The sequence below is a fragment of the Manacus candei genome, unplaced genomic scaffold (assembly GCF_025592945.1).
Source record: "Manacus candei isolate 608988 ecotype Guabito, Panama unplaced genomic scaffold, ASM2559294v1 h1tg000056l, whole genome shotgun sequence".
NCBI classification, from domain to species: Eukaryota; Metazoa; Chordata; class Aves; order Passeriformes; family Pipridae; genus Manacus; species Manacus candei.
The window spans coordinates 7,479,370-7,499,766 of NW_026138104.1; the positions used below are offsets into that span (position 1 = coordinate 7,479,370).

Genomic DNA, 20,397 nt, shown 5'->3' on the forward strand with positions numbered 1-20,397 from the left:
GTGGAGATTTCCCACAGCACCTCTACTAACACAAGAATTTCTTGCTAGGAAGACAGCCACAAGTACCATGCTGGCTCAGATTGTGCCCTGGCTTCAGGAGCACCAGGTTTTAGGATTTCTGGAACATTCAGGAGGTTTCACTCCAAGAGGCCCATAAGAATCCAATCCCACGTGGTATTATGCCAAGAGGCTGCAGCGGAGAGTTATGATTTTGTTTCTTTTGAACTGCTCAGTTGTTACCAAAATGTAGTGCAATTGACATATTTAAGGCTTCTTTGAACTTCAGTGAACACATTTCTCTATAATATGGAAGCAAGTCACATGAGTAGGAGTTCACAGCAAATCTCTGTCGAAAATCAAGATAGGAGATGGTGTTGAAAAGGTTGGGCTTGACTTTACCGATCTTGATCTGACTTTTACATGACATTTCAACTGTACAGGATTAGAAAACTCCCAGTAAACACTGTACATAACTAAATCAAGAGCCCAACACTGATTTTAGGCAGTATTAAAAAATCCTGCACAAAGATTAGTTAAATGCCTCACAAACTTGTGCTAATCCTCAAAGAAAGGCTTACAGGGTCTAAAGAAGAATACAAAATTACACTGGATACTGATGCGTCCAGTAACAACGATGAAAAAAAAAGTCTATACAACTCCCATTCAAAAAGGAAAACCTAACATAAAAACCATCTGCTAGCTCACAAAGCATTTTTTAATATCTTAACAGCACTCTGTCAAAAGAACAGAATTACTGTATCTTTTGTATGATTTCTATTCTTCAATGAACACAAAGCAGATATGATAGATAACACTAGGGGAAAAAAAATCCCTGCTGCAGATACACAACAGATGACAATTATGGTAAGACGACGTATCTGTAACTCCCTTAACCTAAAGTGTAAAGAACATGGATCATTATGAAGAGTTATTTTTCACATACTTGAGTTTCAGAATCAAAATTCAGTGTTTTCTAAATATTTCTTACACTAAATTCAAGAGCACAGAGTCAGGTACAAATCAACTCGTGTGGAAAATGATCCACAGACATCCAGACTCCAAAGGATTAAATCAGCCACAACAAAAGAAAATCCAACCCAACAACAACAACAGCACGGCAAAGACAATAGTGGCATTGACTACTTGAGTAGAACAGAAATGCTCTGCCACTGCAATTCCCTCTTCACCAGAAGACACGAATTCATTATCCAAAATTCAGGGGGTTTTTCTACTATTTACAATCCTTCCCCGAGTTCCTCTTCTAAATTATCTCAAAAGATCTCAGCCCCTGTCCTATAAGCTCCCTGTAATTCCAACCCTGTGTCACAGCACACCGGCGAATCTTTTTGCCTTGCCTTCTCAGATTCTGCTTCCACAATCCCTTCCATTCATATCCACATTAGCATCTTGATTTGCAAATCCACTTCCTTTGATTGCTATCCTTTAACCTGAAAGAGCTTTCATCTATTCCCTATCTCTCCGAGAAAGCTTTCACCATACCTATTCAGCTGCCAACCTTTTTTTTTTCTCCACAAATCACCCTTATATGGATTCGCATCTGTATTCTCGCTTTACTGGATTCCAAATATGTTTTATACTAGAGAAGTAAAAATATTTGAAAGGTGTTGCAAATGCTAATTGTTTGTATATGTAACATCAGAACATTATGTGGAGTGATAGCAAAACACAGTTATGTAATCAGACTTACCCAGGAGGTTAAGGAAAACTCTAGAAAAATGTTACATCGCTGTAGGCTATTTAATGCTCATCCTCTAGGAACCCCAAACAAAACAGAACATTTTTTTTCCTCTACTGAAGAATACTTTTACTTTTACCAACCTAAAATTATTCTAGACGAGAAAAATCCATCATGGCTCTCAACCTCAGAGTTTACAGGAACAACCTGGCATGGTGTTCTCCACCACCTTTAGCAGAGAAAAGCATTTGATGGACACTGAAATAGTTTAACTCACCAATAAATGGAATAGAAGCCAAAGAGTCACCAGGTGGGCTGGAACCCGATGCTTTCCTTTCCTCTATTCTTTTTATGTGGACTTCTCTCCGAGCATCGTTAGGTAACCAACAGGTAGTGTCCGAGGCTGCCTCTTGGTCATTGACAGCAAGAATGTAGGACTGATGCCTCAAAGGCTGTGGAGTTTGGTGGCCAGAAGGTGATTTGTCCCGCATGACCACTGTGTCTTTGTCATTTCCCTGAACATCCGTTTGCAGACTTTCAGACTCACGGACATCTTCCCTTTCAAAATGAATCTTTTGTCTTATGGAACCATCTACATTGTCAGAGGTAGTTGAACACTCACTTGGCTGAACGAGTTTGGCAGAAGCTGGAGACAGAGAGGAGGGGTGGATGGTTTTACCAGTTTCTGTTTTGTGATCTTGGGCACCTTCTGCTCGGATCCTTGACTGTTGGTTTAAGAGACCGCTCTGATGCAAGTGATTTACTGTTCTTTGGTCTTTGCTGGCAATAGCATCCAGGCCCTGGTTAAGGGGAATAGATGGTTTTGCTGCATAGGGAGCTGAGTTCTTCAGAGAGCTACTTCTAGAACTTCTGGCTGGTGTGAGACACAATCTCTCTTGTGAAACAGCTGCAGGTTTTGAAACTCCCCCAGGAGTTTGCAAATCTCGAGAAGGCTGTAACATTTTAAAATCTGGCGAAATTTTCTGGAAGTGAGAACCGGGCAGAGAAGCTCTACTACCAGTTCTCCTGTTGTCTGAAATATAAGCACTTGGAGCTATAGGAAAATTTTGACCTCGAAGGGACATATGAAATGCATGCTGTCTAGATCTCTCATAAATACCTCGCCGATCATCTTGTTCAGTAAACCCTGTCCACTTGTAAGTCTTTCTCCTATCTCCATTTGTATCTGCAATCATATTGTCAGAATGGAAGTTTTCTAGCACTTCACCCTGTTTGCTGAGATAATCCCACGACCGAGCCCTGTGATTTCTAGCATTAACTGAAGGCGAAGTTAGAGTATCTTGTGAAGCACTTCGTGGCCACTCTTTCATCAACACAGGATCTTCGAGTCTTTCCTGGGATACACTTCTCTGCCGGATCTGAACAGACTGTGGAACCCTGTCGTGAGAGGTGCTCCTGCGCCGTACCTGAGAAGCAGTGCGGTTTGGCACCACTTGATTATAATCAGTTGTATTCTGAGAGGCTGCTCTTAAGCTATCTAACCTTTCCTGTATTGTTCGGGAGCCATACATGTGCATGCGCCTGTTATCAATGTATTCTTTGTAAGTTTTGTAGGTCTTCCAGTCTATGTGCTGGTGGGAGGTTGGAGAACTGTAATGATTAGTAGAGACTGAGGGTGAGTCTGTGGCTTGAGCAGGAGGTCTAGTGCTTGGGATTCCTTCTGGACATACTACATAATTTGAAGCTTTACTTACTGCTCCAGTTGTATCAACTGGCCTTGTTATTGGAGTCTGGGGAAGTACAATGGCAGTGGACACTGAAGATGATGGTGATGTAGTCCGTGCTTTCAGACTGGTTTGATCTTTTAAGCCGTATCTTACTTCCTCTGTCCTGTGTGAGGGACCAGCATGATTATTTCTACAAGATGGCAAATCTACAGCCTTCTCAGAAGGCACAATAACAGTCCTTACAGTTTCATTGCAAACGCATACGGCTGTATTTGATTTTGCAATGTCTGTTGGTGATGGAGGCACTTGTATTTCCATTCTGTAGGCCCTCTCCGGCTGTGTCAATGCTCGTACTGGTCTGCTGACTTGCTGTTTCCCCAGTGAGAAGTCAGAAGAAAGCTTGTCTGCAGCTTGTGCCTTAACAGAAGCTGTGGATGTCAGACGCGGGTAACATATTGGCGGTGGTTCAGGTATGTTGTGGGCATTACCACTGTAGGCTTCGTTGCCTTTCAGGTAGGCATCTTGGGAATACGCCTGTGGAGAGAGGATTAAGTGAGTATTCAGTAGTGAGGGAGACGGAAAAGTTCGCCATCCAGTATTTGCATGATCAATCTTCAAGAGAGGGAATACAAGTTCAAAATTCACACTATCTCTAATTTTAGACAAAATGTTAGTTAAAAAGATAAAAACAGCATTCCATCCCCTTAGTGATGTAGGAACAAGAAACAGAACAAGCAAAATCATTACATATATTCCCTCGCTCAGGTAAAAAAACCAACTGATAATTCCAGGAAATACTGCAGGTAGGGCACTGAGGCAGGTTTCTCAAAATTCATGAACACAAAACAGTATTTTTCTCCCCCTTAATTTTGCTTTCTAACATGATGCTTCATACATTCTTCCCATTTAAGCTTCACATTGCCAGAAACCAGAATTTCATAGCAATTAATAGGTTAAAATGCTGCATAATAAATTCAAGTAGAACTAGAAAATTCTCTATTCACTTAGTGTATAAAACAACTCTGTTCACTTAATGTAGTACATATGAAAAGTACACACACTCCTCTAAGATGTCTTCTACATAAAAGCTACTGTTCCTAAACATATAATGAATAAATTAAAGCAGTAACATATTTGTTGTGAGCCAACACCCTATAAGTCATCTTATATTTTACAGGAGACAGCAAGTACATAGTACACAAATCTTACTGCAAAAATATTAATGATATTTAACATTTTTAACTTCAAGGAACAAACAGTAAGAAAATTCATACATATCCACTACTGTCCACACACTATTGAAACACAAACTGAAATCTCAAATTCATTTCCTCAGTGCACTTTGCATCTTTACGCATAACAGCCTGACTCCTGAGAGAAAATGGTTATATTACACTTAGTATGTTTCTGCAGCATTTCAGAAAAGCAGCATTTGTCATTGTGAAATTAACAGAACATCCAAAATAATAAATCAATGAGAAGCATACAGCATACTTAAACAATATCCTATTATTGAAAAACTTTAGCATGAGTTCGCTCAGTTTGAACATAATGCAATAAAGAGCCAATGCAGAGCCTGCCAGTATAACAGAAGATCAAAATAATTTCTCAGGGCTTTTACACGCTTAGGCATGGTATCATATCACAGCATTTCCTGTCCAAATCACAACATGCTCAATTCCAGAATATCAATGTGCTCTGTCTTAACAGGAGACAGATTATAAAAGCCCAAGAGCAGCCATAAAATTAATACAGAGCAAAGTACAGAGGAGGGCGAGGCATTTACAATACTGCTGCAATGTTACAACGAGCATTAGTGAGGTGCAAAATATTAAAGCACACCAAGAGAAAAACAGACCAAATAACACAGGCACAAACCACAAATCAAGAGATTAGCATTATGAAGAAAATTCAGCTCAGACTATCTAGCTCATTTCCAACAAACTTGCTGTTTCATATTCTTGCTTCTCACAAATCATTAAGCAAAACATGCCTTACAAAACCATCAGAGAAATGGCTACTGTACAATTCTTACCAGTGCTGTGACATCCTTTGTAAACTGCAGCTGGCAGAAAACAGGAAAACACAGTAAAAACTGCTTACAGATGTAAAGACAGAATTATCTTGTCATATTGATGTTGACTACAGCAAGCTAAAAATACAGCTACACTGATTTCACTGGAAGGTACCAACAGATGTAAAGGGCAGTAGAGCACAAAAAATAACTTCACCCTCCTTGCAAGCATGTCCATTCAGCCTTTTATTTGCTCCTTATATTTATCCTGTACCTTTACAGAAAGCAAAATACATTTGTGCCATTTTGCCTTGGTGCATCCCTACAGCTGCCTGCAGAGAGCTCTGGCTCTATGCAACGAGACTTCCCTTCCACTACAGCAACATTACTGTCTCTCGTTTCCCCTGGGCTGCTCCCATCTCTGCTTCCTGGTGACGAAACAACGGCTGTATTATGCACTTAAAACAGCATGCCCCTTCCCCACATATATCTGAACATGACCACAAGCTGTCAGCTGACTGCAGCTGCTTTCACGCTGTACATCTGAAATTAGAGGAATGATGCTGCAGAAACACTCTACTCACATGATTTGTATTTTTTTTCCTCCACTCATAGTAAAAAATCAAGCCAAGTTTCCACTGCCACATTTAATGGAGGGAAGGAACACATGAAAATAAATATTTCTAAATCTTTAAATAAATGGCTACTTAAAATCTTGATGGTTTGTAAGAATTTTTTTAAAAATTGTAAGAGATACTGAAGACCCAGAAAACGGATTGAGTGAGATACTACTGGCATGCAGGACAACCAAAAACAATCACTCCCTTCACTAGAAAACAATTATCAATTTATACAGCTCATAAAACAGCTGATATCCCACCTTCACTGGGATATGCACACATTACACCAACAGCAAATACACCACATTTATATTTTTGTAAAACATTCCCCTGACAAACAATGCTTCATTTGACTTTGACAGCAGAAATGTTAGATTCCAAAACTGGTGTGATCTGATCGTAGCTGAAGACTACAGATGAGTATAAAAATTAGTTCTCAGTTCTTGACAAAATTTATCACAGATATTAAAACACCACCTTCAGAAGACAACATTCTCACAGGGTCCAAAATGAGATCAGCTTGACTTTCTCCCCCCAGTAAAGAGTATATTTCCATGATTGCAGGTATATCCAGACAGACAGACAGACTGACAGTTCTGTGTAAGAGTTACCGAAAAAAAGGTTTTGATGATGGATAGTGTATTTCTCCTTTCAACCTCATTTTACCTACTTCCCAAAGAAACACTGAAACAAAGCTGAACATCCTTCCACGAAAGAAGAAGCTTATAAATGGGACTCTGATGTTTCCATAAAGAATATTACATACCTTTGTTTCGTAACTCTGACTAAGGGCCAACAGAGAAATAGTGCAAGTCACAAAGAAATGCATGGATCTGTTCTGAATAATGTCACACTGAATTATGAATTATCAGCATATACTTTACTATGAAATATTTTAATTAATTTAAGTAGAAAGTGATGGTTAAGTTTTTAGACATTTAGAGGCTAAAAAATGTGAAATACACTAATATATTTATTAGTTCATACACTATTTTGACACAACGCAATTTGCAATTATAAAACACAGCTTGAATATCTCTACTCTCCCTTTAGCTTCTCAAAGGATATATTATGTGAAAATGCTACTCTTATCTCTAAATGATTGCAACAAATGATATACTCATAAAAATGTCATTACAGTATGGCCTAAATTTAAGTATTTAAAAAGTCTTAAACCAAAAAAAAGCCTTGCAACTTAAAACTTTTTTAATATCCAGATCAGTGATGTTCCTGAACCAGACACCAGCCAACCCACTTGAATTCCTACAGGAACTGGATACTCAGCAGTTATTCAGAAGTCTCAAGAGGATCCAAAAGTCAGTCTTGATGTTTTATGAGCTCTTTTCCACCTTCTCAAAACAACAACAGTTATGGAAAGCTTACCATACAAATGCAACAATTTAGAGTGACATTAACAGCTCTGATGGATAACAGCTCTGCAAAAATTACTAGAAGCAAACTGCTGTGCTTACAGTAAGAACTCAGCATGTTTCCAGCTATCGGGTACAATTTCTTCCCCATCTTGCAAGCTGGTTTTGTTTGCACCAAGTTTGCAAACTCCTATGGCAAAGAATTAATTTCTTACTATAAATCTGTAGCCATTAAGGGTTTAACTCCTAAGGTAATACATTCAATACCATAGGATAGGCAAAATACATTTTAAGCAAATGAAGCATTTTAAAAGGTATTTCATTAACCATCTAAAATTCACCACTTAGTCCAAATTCATAAAAACACGCAGCCCTGTGTTTCACTGAGGATGAGTATGCTTCACTACAGGATGAATAATAACACTGACTTCATCAGAACTAGTTGCAAAATTGGAGAGAAGCATTTTGATGAGTCAGAGGCCAATGTGCACAGCACCTTGTAAGACTGAGTTTGAGGCATTCTTCTTTCCTTCTCCAACCAGTTTGGCTTCAGATTATATTTCTTTACCACTAAATTTTTCTCTTTCCCAGTCCTAACTTATTCTCAGTTAGTGTGAGTATGGAAATTGCACATCAGAAAAGTTTTACAGCTGTCTTAAAAGGAAACACTTCCTAGTTATAGTTTGTTCTGGTAAAAATGTTAGTACTATAGCTCAAGTGCTTTCATTTTACTCAGAGACACCCAAACATTACAGTCAGACAACATTATTTGACAAAAAACCCACACAGCCTTTCTTCCTAAAGGCAAAGCAATTTTAGTATACAAAATTTAATGCTTTAAACCCCCAAAAATTTTATTTCCAAATACAAGCTGTGCAAGAGACTTTCTTGTAAATATTAGCCTAAATTGAGGTTAGGAGGTTTGATGCCAACGGTATTTTCTAACATATGCAATATTGAATAATAAAGTTTTAGTCTCTTCCTCTAGGTCAGTATGTCTTCACACCACACCCCTCCTTCTTCCATTTTTACTTGCTGCCAGAGTTTTAATATTAACCTCTGTGCCCATCAGTAAGTCAGTACAAAATCTGAGAGTAAAAAAATGCTCCAAGACTCTTGACTAAATACAGCTACTTATGAAAACATCTTTATCTTTATTAAATATAAAGCAAATGAAAATATTTCACAGTTTGCCAATTAAAGAGTCATGTTGCTCCACTAGGTCTGATGTAACTGGATGGCAACAGGAAGAAGAAAAAAAACCACAGTCTTTAATGTTAAAGTTGACTGTGGGTAGACCTGTAGCCAGAGACATGAGGTTATTGGGGCATATAAAACTCTAGAATAAATTTCCTCATGCAGGTTACTTTTCTTTATGGTGTTGGGGTCTTCTTTGTTTGGTTTGGTTTTTTTCTTTTGTTTTGTTCTCGTTACAGGTGCATCACTGGCAATTTCAGGGTACTACGAGGCCTTGAGAGCCACTAAATTCCACAAAAATACTAAGTTCAGAAATGATAATACAGCAAACTCTTCTTTTCTGCCCAGATCTCCCTATACACTGAAAACTTCCATATCACCTGACTAGAAAGAAGGAAAAAAAAAAGTAAAGAAAATATATGCTTCAGTTGACTTTCACTCACTTTCCTGGTCACTCCTACCTAGGATTTTATGGTTACCCTACTATCTATGACAAGAGAAACATTTCTCTTCACGTGTGGTCAACTTTCAGTTATTGATATGTAGCTTCACTGGTCCATAATTTTAAGGAAAGATTAGATGTAATTAAATATACCAAAACCAAAGTAGTAAAACAGTCTCCTTTTATTTTCATATTTACCATTATTCACAGAATGCCCAATAAAATCTTCCAGTAAATGAAAGAGTTCCTTCTGGAATGGTAAGGCACATTTCAAGAGATTTGTACACTAATAAAATTTAATGATGACAACATGTAAGACTAGAAGTAACCTCCTACCTTTTGGGGCAACTCCTGCAAGGAAATGATTTTTTAGAACTGTTTTGAAATTAAACTGTTGGAGTCAGAATAGAAGTTAGGTATGATGGGACTTTTGAGTGGGTAGTAAGAGAAGTGCCAGAAAGTAAAAGATGAAAAAATCAGGGTAACTTACCTATAGTATGTATCTGTTTATACACACACACAACATAGATATACATATTTACAAAATAATATCTACATAAATATATTTACCTAAATTAAACCCTATATAAGAACATTAATGTGATACATTACAAGAAACCTTCCCATCAAACAGCTCCAATGCAGACCATATTAAAGACACCATTTTTCAAAGAGTCGTATTTTCGAGACCTTGATATGTAGAAATTCAGCAGTTTGTTAAGCTGTATTCTTCTTTACATACACAAGGAGCAATTAGCAAATAAGTAAATTCCAACATGAACATTCCCCCCAAAAATGGTCAAAAAATCCTGCATACTAAGGACACCCTAACATACATGTATTAGACACTACAAAGTCTGCTGACAAGATTCATAATAATGCTGACCTGCAAGTAGGTTTAGAAAACTCTATTTTCTCTCTCTGGGGAGCACCTTTACATTCAGTATTTTCCACGTAAAACAAAAAGCTTTTGAACAACTGAAAAGCTGTCACAATTTGAACAGCATTTTAGTATTGAACTTGTTATCTAAAGGCTACAAAACAGCAACAATTTCATTGAATACACTTGGGAAAAAGGAACTATTTGTAGTTGACCTAAATGTGTCTTCCCATTTGCATGAAGTCAGTGGTAATGCCAAAATTCTGCCAAAAAAGGTTGAGAATGCTACAGAAATTGCACACAGATACATCAAATTTGAAACACTAAGGAGAACATAATACAAAAATAATCCTCCTCCTACTTTCAAAATGGTTATATATCTAGAAATGTTTCAAAATAATATCTTTTGATAAGTTTAAGTAACCACATATTTGAGGAGGAGCATGGAAAACCCCTGAACATATACATAGTTATCAAGAGTTCAACTTTCTGTCATGGATAGAGATGTTTTAAATATCCTTTTCCCCATCCACAAAGTGACATTTTCAAGATCACGCCCGTGAACAAACACGACTGACACCGATTTCACTAACGAGAGTTTCACATGTAATTCCCTTCCAAGTGAGTTCTGTTCACATGCCACTGCCACAGGGCAGTAACCTGTGGATTGGACCACTTCATTGTTACTACTGATGAATGGATTTGAAGCCCTGATTTCAGGAAATTCAATATATCAAGAGGTTCACAGACATATATGGATATTTCTGAAGACTAAACTCAAGGTTTATAAATAGCAAACTAAGGATAGAAACAAGCAACTGTGTTTCTAGCAATCAGCCATCAACACATGGAATTGATTGCCAAGTACTATAAAACTTACCACAACCAGCATTATTCCTGAATATAATGAAACTATTCCATCCTCATTGCACTAGATATACCTTTCATTAGCTCCTCCAATATCCAGCAGTGTTTTGGGGTTTTCTATTTTTACAGCATACCAGTATTTAGCATCAGTTTACAATGAGTAATACTATCTGAAGACATTTACAGTGAAATTTATGACATATGTCACAGAAAATAACTTAGATTATTTAACATTCTCTATTAACTTACATTTAACATTCTATAACAACACATTCTTACATAACACAACTCCAGGTGTTTTTCCTCTATTAATAAGGTCACTGTACCTTACCATTTACCATTCACTTTGCACTTATACTGACACTACTACTAGAGAAATTATTGTTATCACTTACTTATATGAGCCCTACCTTCATTCAGGAATAAGAATTTGCTCTAAAATTTATATATATATTTTTACATAAGATTTCCACAAAAGCTAATACAGCATTAATCATAAAGATAAAAATAGAAAATTTTAAAAGTATGCAGTTTCTCAGCTGGAAATAAAAATTTACTGTCTTTTCACAGAAGTGAAAGGAGTAACATTCTATGTTGTTACGTTGAAAGTATTTTAAACATGCTCAGATTCGAGTAGAGTAAAGCTCTTCACCAAATCTTGTAATGGCAACTGTGCATCCTAACTCTCTTCAGAGGAACTGCACAGATTTTTCATTTTACTGAAGTTACAGTGATGCCCTCACTTGAGCAGTCCCAAAAGTCTGCTGATTTTTATTTTAGAAGTGCTAAGATTTTTTCCTCCTTTGTGGTGGGCTAAAAGACAGAAAACTGCAGGCCATAACTGACGGTCTCTGTTGTGAGATGCAGTTCATTTTTATGAATCTTCATAAATTGCAACTCTGCCATCAAAGATTGACACTTGAAAACATATCTACTAAAGTAGTCCACGACAGGACAGAGTGAACAAACTGCAGCTATCAGAAGTCTTTTCCAATAGGCCTAAGTACACTCAACACTCACTCTTGAGGACTACAGAAAACACCTGTCTCTTCTTGGCTTTCTCTGGCAGATCCTATGTGGAACTGAAACTCCTCAAGGGAAGTTCACTTTTATCCAAACAAATGCATCTTAGCAAACAGCACTCCTCCTGTATCATGACCACGTACCAACTCACCTGAACAGCAAACAACTGTCAGAAGGAACTCATGCACACTATAGAGGCAACACAAACCATTTTCTGCAAAATCATTACTTAATCTCTCAAACCTAATCCCCTTTCTATCTTCAGCAGAGGAGCCTTATACACAAAATTCACAACTCTGTCACATCTTACAACTCAAAAGGAACTTTTTTATAATGACACCTGAAAATTATTCCCACAGACATTTCCCTTCTTTTCCTAAAACTTCCACAGGTAGATATTTTTTCCTCTTTTCTTTATCCCTCCATCTCCTCCAGGAGAACGACCTTTTTTTATTTTTGTCAATATCCTTTTCTAACCCAAGAGTAACAATTGTCTTTTTTCCCTCCTCTGGCCCCACTACCTCACGCGTTGATATAACAAGTTATATCCAATCAACTGCTTTTCATCTCTACTTCACCTGAACGTTGCACTTCATGTTTCATCAGCAGAGGGAAGATATGCGTAATACCTAAGACCTTGTCGCCCAGACAAATACAAAGGAAATTTAATAATTTAAATTTTAGCACTATTCTTGCATTTCTACACATTCACAGTTCCAATTAAAAAAAAAGGAAGAAAAAAATTTTTTAAAAAAAAAGAACAACAAAAAATGCCCCAACACCCACAGCTTTCCCCTCCCACTGATTCATGCAAACAGAACTCACACCCTGCCCCCAACATTTTCTGTGCTGGATTACTGAAATATTTCTTTATCAAATGTTCTCAAAATATCACTTCTATTCTAATAACCTTGGCTTGTTGGCCTAAATGGTTGAGTTCCTGTGCTAATCTCTATCTCCAACTCAAAACAAAGTTTCTTGCTTTTTTTCCTTACCCACAGCTACTGAAACCCACAGTTTTTCTTAACTTAAAGTCAATTCTTGCTATTTCTGTGTGGATTAGAAAATATACTTTTCCAACTACTAACCAAAAAGTCCACCCTGCTTGTCATCTTCTCCTTCCCTCTGTTTCCAATTAAAAATAAACTAGAGCATAACAGTACACTAGGTATTTTTCTAATTTTCACAATATGCAACATCATGTATTATTCAAGGCTCCTTTGGACTTAGAGACACTAAACGGGAGATGAATTACCTCACTATATGTGCAGGACCTCAGTTCAAATCGAGGGTATATAGGCACTAGTGTAACAACACATTTACAGCAGTCACAATTTTAAAAAGTTGGTAATAACCTTCAGCACATTTATCACCTTGCTTCTTTCCTGGAAAACCACTGACAAATAGTGAGACATTAAATGAAAGGAAATTTTAAGCGTCATATGCTAGTTTTTTAATTCAAATTATTTAGAATTAGACAACCTGGTTGAAGGAAGCAATCCAATTCATAAATTCTAACATAAGGAAATTCATCCAAATGATAATAAAAACACAATTTTTTTTTTTAACATGCTAGGAATATCATGTGAAGATGGTATTTCCTATATCTGGATTCCTCTGAAATTTCAGGCATGGTAAGGAGGTAGGAAAATATCTGAAGAGTGACAAAGAGATAAATGTTAACTCTAATTATTTGGTGATAGTGGAAGCCAAAGACTTTGTAACCAACAACAGAACATTTTTATTTAGTCAATAAACTCTCTGAATAGAAGCTTCATAAACATACCAATTGAAGGATGTCCTCGTCTTTTGGCATAACACTAAGTTCCAATATGCTGTCACTGAAACAAATAGAAAAAAAAAATACATCACACATGAACTTTTGGAGATTTTCAATTTTTGTTACAAAGATGATCCATTAACTTGGATAGATCACAACTATTCAAAAATTCCAACTCACAGCTATTCTGACAAATACTTTACACAAGAGAAATAAACACTGATTTCCATTAGAGTCTTAGCAAGTCAGAGTAGAACAGAAATCTGATGCAAGAACACACCTGTGTTCTCAGCAAAACCAGTTTACTGAGCCAACACACTGGGTTTGGCAGGGGTTTTTTCTCCCTGAAGTCCTAAGGTATACTACTCATTTGGAGCTCCTGAGACAAAACAATGTGACAAATTTGTGAATACGAGGTAAAACTTGTCTCCTTCTTCCATTTAAAATTAAGTCTCAGCACTCTCTAAAATTGCTAGGGAGAAGTCATAACCACCACATCATGTGAAAAGTGGAGCAATACCAAGGCAAGCACTGACTTACACCTTTCCACTCCAATCACCTCCTGGCAGAATCAGCTTAAATACATTTAGTCATCCAGATGACATCTGAAATATGGATGAAAAACACTTGCTATTTATAAGTGCTGCATTTGTCGGTCAGAATCACTGAAACCAAAAGCAGCAGCAGCATAAAGGTCCAGGAATCCAGACAGTTCAATCAATGTGACTCAAACATAGGCAAAATCAGGACACTAAATGTAACAGTTATCCAGAATCAAGTATTTTAAAACAGTGAAACCCACAGTCAGCATCTACCAGAAAAAAGTATTTTTACAAGCAAGAGAGAAGTATGTGCCTGTAACATGGGATACGAAATAGTTGAATTCATTATCTCATCTGAGATAAAGGAATAATGTGTTCACATTCATTAAATGTAAAGGGGAACAGGAGAAGGGCTACAAAAGACTAATGTACAGTCTATTATACCTAGGCTGGACAAACAGAAAATGAACATTCTAGGACTGTTATTTAGAAATCACACATTACATGTCAGAAGGAAAAAAAAGGGGGGTATTTAAAAAAACTGACCAGTACCAGCATAAGAAAAAAAAGGCATACAACCTAACCGGGTGTGTCAGACTAGAAATTCGCTTATCTGTAAGTACAACACACTAGCTGAGAAAAGATAAAACCAGCACACAGCCTGGCCCCAACTTCAGGGCACACTGAGCATCTTATGAAAGCACCGAGAAGGACCTCAGTTTCTTATTTCTGCAGAAAAGAAGGTCGTCTCAAACATGTAATGTGTGATTTACTATGCTTCCTTATATGAAGAATGTTTTTATTTTGTGGTTCCTTTTCCATTTTTTAGCAACCGCAGACACAAGGCTGCATTCCAAAATAGCAGAGTAAGGGTATTTGGTTTCACAATCTTCTTAAACCATTATTCATTCTGGAGAAAAGTGTTCTCCAAGAAGCATAAATTACTTTAGTTTTAAAACCAAATATCAGCAGTGATTTAAGTTTTTCTTTTTAAGTCTACACACATCTATGAAAAAATGAGTCTTCAAAAGTCTTGTTAAGACTTTTTAAAATACTGAATTTTAAGAAACAAGAGAGTATTGACTTTATGTACATTTACAATAGCATTTCCCATTTTGACTGAATGCATAAACAGTGGAACTATTTAAAATTATTCTTTAAAAGTAGTGTCATCATGATCTGACTTTTATCTAAGCTCCTTTGTATGGATTTTAAACTATCTATCAGCTGTACAAGAAAAAAAGAATATGAAACAGATACCACAGCTGGAGGCATTTCTGAAGAATCGTTCAGACTTCGTTTCTATGTGTGGATAGCACGTATGTATACATCCTATTAAGCAACTGATAATAATCAATGTTTCCTTGCACGATGAAGACTTTGGATGTTAAAAATATGATAAATAACACTGCTCCTCTTAAAGTGTTTTTTATATAAAGATACATAATTTGAGACAGAAAGAATCATACTCAGACATGTTCCGTGTTCCCTCTCAATTTATATTTTTTAAGTGATTAAATCTATTTCCACTCACACAGTTAACAGCTTTTTTAGTAGCCACCCAAAAGAGAAAAGAGTTCCATTCAGGAATAATGTTTTAAATGTCATTTCAATAACTACTTAACTACTCTATTCCAGTTTGCCTGAAGAACTTTCTGGAGACAATTTGCATCTTCCTACTTCATATTCTGTGATGTGCTCTCAGCATGTTTTTCAATTCTCATGTCAGAAACAAAAAGTACTAAGGAAGACTTCTGGTGTACTGTACTGCACAATATACATGCAAATTATGAACTAGAAAGTGTTGATAAGAACCACCACACAGAAGATGGTAGTTTACACTGAAATACTAGGCACAGTACTGAGAATTCTGAGATAGTTATCATTCAAATTTCTTTCACTACACGTTCTAAGAGCCAAATTTAAATGTACTGACCCAGAGTCATCAAACTAAAGCACTAATCATAAATACTACCCTTCTGATGCATCATTTTGTATTAATGACTCAGTAGCTGAACTCTGTACATTTCTGAGTAATCCCAAGGCTTTCAAGAAGAATTTGCAAAGAGCAACAAGTGGAACAGACAATCATTCAAATTCCCCACAGTTTAAGAAAAAAAAGGTGGGGAAAAAAGAAGTTGCAAATCAGAATCTGTTTTTTGTTTTATTCAGAACTAGAAATAATTTAGAGTTAAATAGTAATCAACAGATCGCCAAGTTGAATATGTCTGTAAACAGATAAGAATAAATTCTTAAGGGACCAAAGTAACAACTGCTGGTAAAGAGCAGGAAAAAGACTTGAAAGTGTTCTTGGGATTAATTGTGTAGTTACTGTAGCAACTCTTTTGAGGTGTGTCTTTCATCTTCCAGCGGAAATAATCACTGTAAGTTTAGCTTTGCCATCTCCAAGCAGAGTAAAACAGAAAACATTCTAGACACAGCTTGAAACTTTTCTGGGAACCATACAAAGCACGGTTGAATTATATCGCATCCGTAAGTCCCACTGGAAGATATGAGTATCACTTCATCTAAGGCAGCTAAGTTCTGATGTCTGCAGCATTATATAATGAAGACAAACAGCTACAATTGAAAAACTTTCTAGAAAATAAATGAGCAGCTATGAAAATGGGGCCACTGGAGGAATCTATAAAAATCTGTAAGTCCAAACTGAGTTTCATTGCAAACAGCTGAACAGTGAAGGAGGGGAGGGGAACTCTCTTCTTTCTAAAGAGAGACTATAAAATGTGTTGTATCCCTAAAAACTACTCTGAAGATGACAAGAAAAATGACAAAAGAATAAGCATTTACAGTCATCAATATGTTTGAATGAGTAATTAAAAACAATTAAAAATACAGCAATACTTTTATCTAGAAAACCAACACACAGCCTACTGAGACTATGAAAGAAACTGTATTTAGTCAGGAATAAAGGAGATTTCAACTGACAACCTTTCAAAAGGCCTTTCAGCAAGTTGCTTGCACAAAGCCTACTAAGAAGCCAAGGTGTGCTTGATGAAAGATCAGCTAAGACACAAAACACATCAAGAACTGTGTTACTGGGTATTTTTAAAATGAAGAGTTTAAGTACATTCAACAGCAAATTTGTGCAAGACCAACCTATCAACTATTAAATCAAACAACATAGATAACACCTGTAGTTCAGCAACTTCCTAAACCAAGGATTTCTGGGAATGGGTATGGTATTTTCTGGGTTGGTATTATCTGACCACTCTGTATTTCACTGTTTCCATAGCCTTCTCCTAAGAAATCTTTGCTGGATATTATCAGAGAGGATAATGACATCACAGACCATCAGCCTAACCCAAGATGGCAATGCTGATGCAAGAGTAGCATGCTAAAGCAAGAAGCACACACCGTGATAAAATTCTATTTGCCATGAAATGGTAGCGTAAGAAATAAAATACTTATGTGCCAAATAAATTGCTCTGAGCTCCAAAACACTGTTTTGAAGCAAAGAATGAGAGAGTTGATTCTTCAGTCACATGAGAAGTACTGCCTGTAAGCAACAAGAAAGGTACACCTGGTCTGCAGTCTGAGCTCTCTTTATGGATCAGAATGAATAATCATCTGTTCATACCAAGAGGTTCAGCTGAAGACTTCCTAATGGTTGTATTTTCTATATAAAATGCTTGAGGATACACATGACCTTTTGTTACAATCTTCTGTGATGTACACATCTGGCTTCAGAAAACAAACTGTTCTCCTCTTGTAACTAACAATAGCATCCCTTCATCCTCTCTGCACTCATGGAAATCAGGGGGACAGATGCAGCAGAGACCATTCCTGGTTGCACTAGATAATCACTGACAAAGCCTTGTTCAGGTGTCCCTGGTTTATCCACAGTGGGCAGGGGTTGAATTCTACAGAATCATTCCCTAACTACACTCATAGGGTTGAAAATAAAACTTTATTGATGGGCACACCCAGAGTTCACTGAAGAATCACTGACCACACAGATGTGGTTAGTCTCTTTCTTTCTTGGATTAAGAGAGTGAATTGGCTGATGCACATGGTTGGGCATGTAATATCTTGGGTATACACTACTGTACAACAGTTGTGTACAACCTGCATAAATACAAAATAAAGAAACGACACATGGCTAATGTTATCTCCAGTGAAGGACAAAAAAAAGATTCCATCTTTCCAGCTCCTGTATAGACACTATTAATGACATAAAACATGTTTCAGTCTACCTTACCCATCACATTCTTTCATGCTGATCATAATACATCTTTTTTGCACATAACTCATTATTATATTGGAAATTTGTTGCTATAGAACAGAAACTGACACCAAGAAAACTAAAAATGGAGGCAGACAAGACACAAAAACAAGCATCCAGACTTGTGTATGGACATGATTTCACAAGCTCTAGTGAGTTTACAGAAGCAGTAAATATTAGCATTTCCTCAAATCTGCAAGGTTCATAATTTGCTGCAAAACAGAGGATAGCCAAGATATTTTGGAGGTGTGCACTAGCATAAAATTTTTCCATTACCAAATATGCTGATCTTGAGTTATTAGATCTCATAAGGTAGATTTTTTTGATTTTCAGTTGACACATATACACGTGGTGTATGTATATCTACTCTGTCTATTTGAGGTTCAACCTTCCTCTATAACACTCAGTGTTACTTGCTAACAAGGTACAAGTACTGACATAAAAGGACTGTGGTACAAATTCAGCACACCTATTCTCAAAACCTTCTCAGCATTCACCAAATACATGAAAAAAGAAATAGTAAAACTGTGTATTAAGGAAACTTTAAAAATACAATGACATTTCAAAAGCCCCACAAATGGTCATTTCCTGCTTAGTATGCAAAAAGTGTGGCACATAATGAAATACTAGTATCTTACCTGTTCTGTATTAAAGCAATGACTTGAGAATATGTCTTCCCAATAACACTTTCCCCGTTGACTTTTATAATTCTGTCACCTGGAAAGGGAACAAGTTATAACTGAAATTAATTTGTCTAGATATTTTTTAACAGTTATTTTGTACTTCTGTACCCCATAATAATCAAGAACACCAATATAAATTCAAGGTTAGTCTTCCTTAACAATAAAAAAAAGCAAAGATGCACAGCACAAGTACATGTAACCTATACAGGACATCAAACTTCTACTCTTTTCTCAGAACACATTCAGATGTGTATCTTACCCTAAGCTTCCAAATGAATCATGTAGAAAGTCACAGAAAGAAAACTACAGGCAGGTGTAAGCTATACCAGAGGTTCACTTAGGTATCTCATCTTCAAAACAAAGCTGTTGATGGATGGTAACATATACCAACAATTCTGCCTGATTCCTAAGCGAATTACATTTCATGCCAGCACTTAACCTCAAAATAAACCCAAACTTATAACTTTCCTTTAATAACAGCAAATATTGCAATTTTGTACTTCTTCCTTATTAGAAATAAAAAACAGATCTTCTGAAAGCTACAATTTCCTCCTTCCTCAGAATAATCGGGGTTCTTTCCAAGACATTACTGTCTTCAGTGTGCCTTGGACAATGGTAATGGGTTATTCTTATCCATACAGTTCAATCTTTAGATCTAATATCACTTTTGTAAGGTTTCTCCAGATAGTTTGTTGCACCTTCCTCATTAAGAGCTTCATATACTCTCATAAATTAACTCTCAAATCCATTGTGTAGAGTTATTTGTAGCTTTTGATGAAAAACATATCCCATTCCTTTGACTAAATATTTAAAGTCACCTCTGATCCAAAGAGCAGAAACTTATCTTGAATTTACTAATGAGGAGAAAATGGCCTAAAGCTAGGTAAGGAGCTTTGGAAAGCTGCTGGAGAAAAAGAGAGCTGAAAGAAAGGACCCATGCAAAGTAAGCCAGAGAGAATGGTTTTTTTAACATTGCTTTAGAAACTGAAAGCCCTTTTCATGTTGCTGGCAAGATCAAATTAAAGCAAGGAAAAAGCTGCTCACTCTAAATACTCAGCCTGACTTGGAGAAAATAACACTTTAAGTGCTTGTGCTCTGTGGAGATTCCCTTTACAGACCCTGTGCATTTACAAAACATGGATCTTCTGACATTTTAATTTGGTCTGCACTCACAATATTAATGTAATGCAAATAAACTGGTGCGATATTTTCAACTTTATAAAAGTTTACATATTCCCTTTAATTCACTGGTTACTGCCTCTTTCCTCACCTGAAAGAACTCTTTTTAAGTTGTGTCTCTTGCTTCTTAAGCGATGAAAGAAAGCTTGGTGGCCACATTTAACGGCTGCTAG

General features: G+C 36.7%; 1 protein-coding gene across 4 annotated transcripts in view; it reads right to left on the reverse strand.

The window, feature by feature from the left end:
- Positions 1 to 20,397, reverse strand: part of ARHGAP21 (Rho GTPase activating protein 21) — a 110,131-nt gene that overhangs the window by 26,977 nt on the left and 62,757 nt on the right. For 3 of the 4 annotated variants that reach the window (XM_051802268.1, XM_051802265.1, XM_051802266.1), the window contains exons 5-8: positions 19,001 to 19,079; positions 13,584 to 13,638; positions 5,420 to 5,449; positions 1,974 to 3,918 (exon numbers count right to left, since the gene is read on the reverse strand). In XM_051802268.1, coding sequence (XP_051658228.1) covers positions 1,974 to 3,918; positions 5,420 to 5,449; positions 13,584 to 13,638; positions 19,001 to 19,079 — 2,109 coding nt within the window. The remainder of the gene's footprint in view (positions 1 to 1,973; positions 3,919 to 5,419; positions 5,450 to 13,583; positions 13,639 to 19,000; positions 19,080 to 20,397) is intronic. The other variant, XM_051802267.1, reaches the window with a different exon arrangement.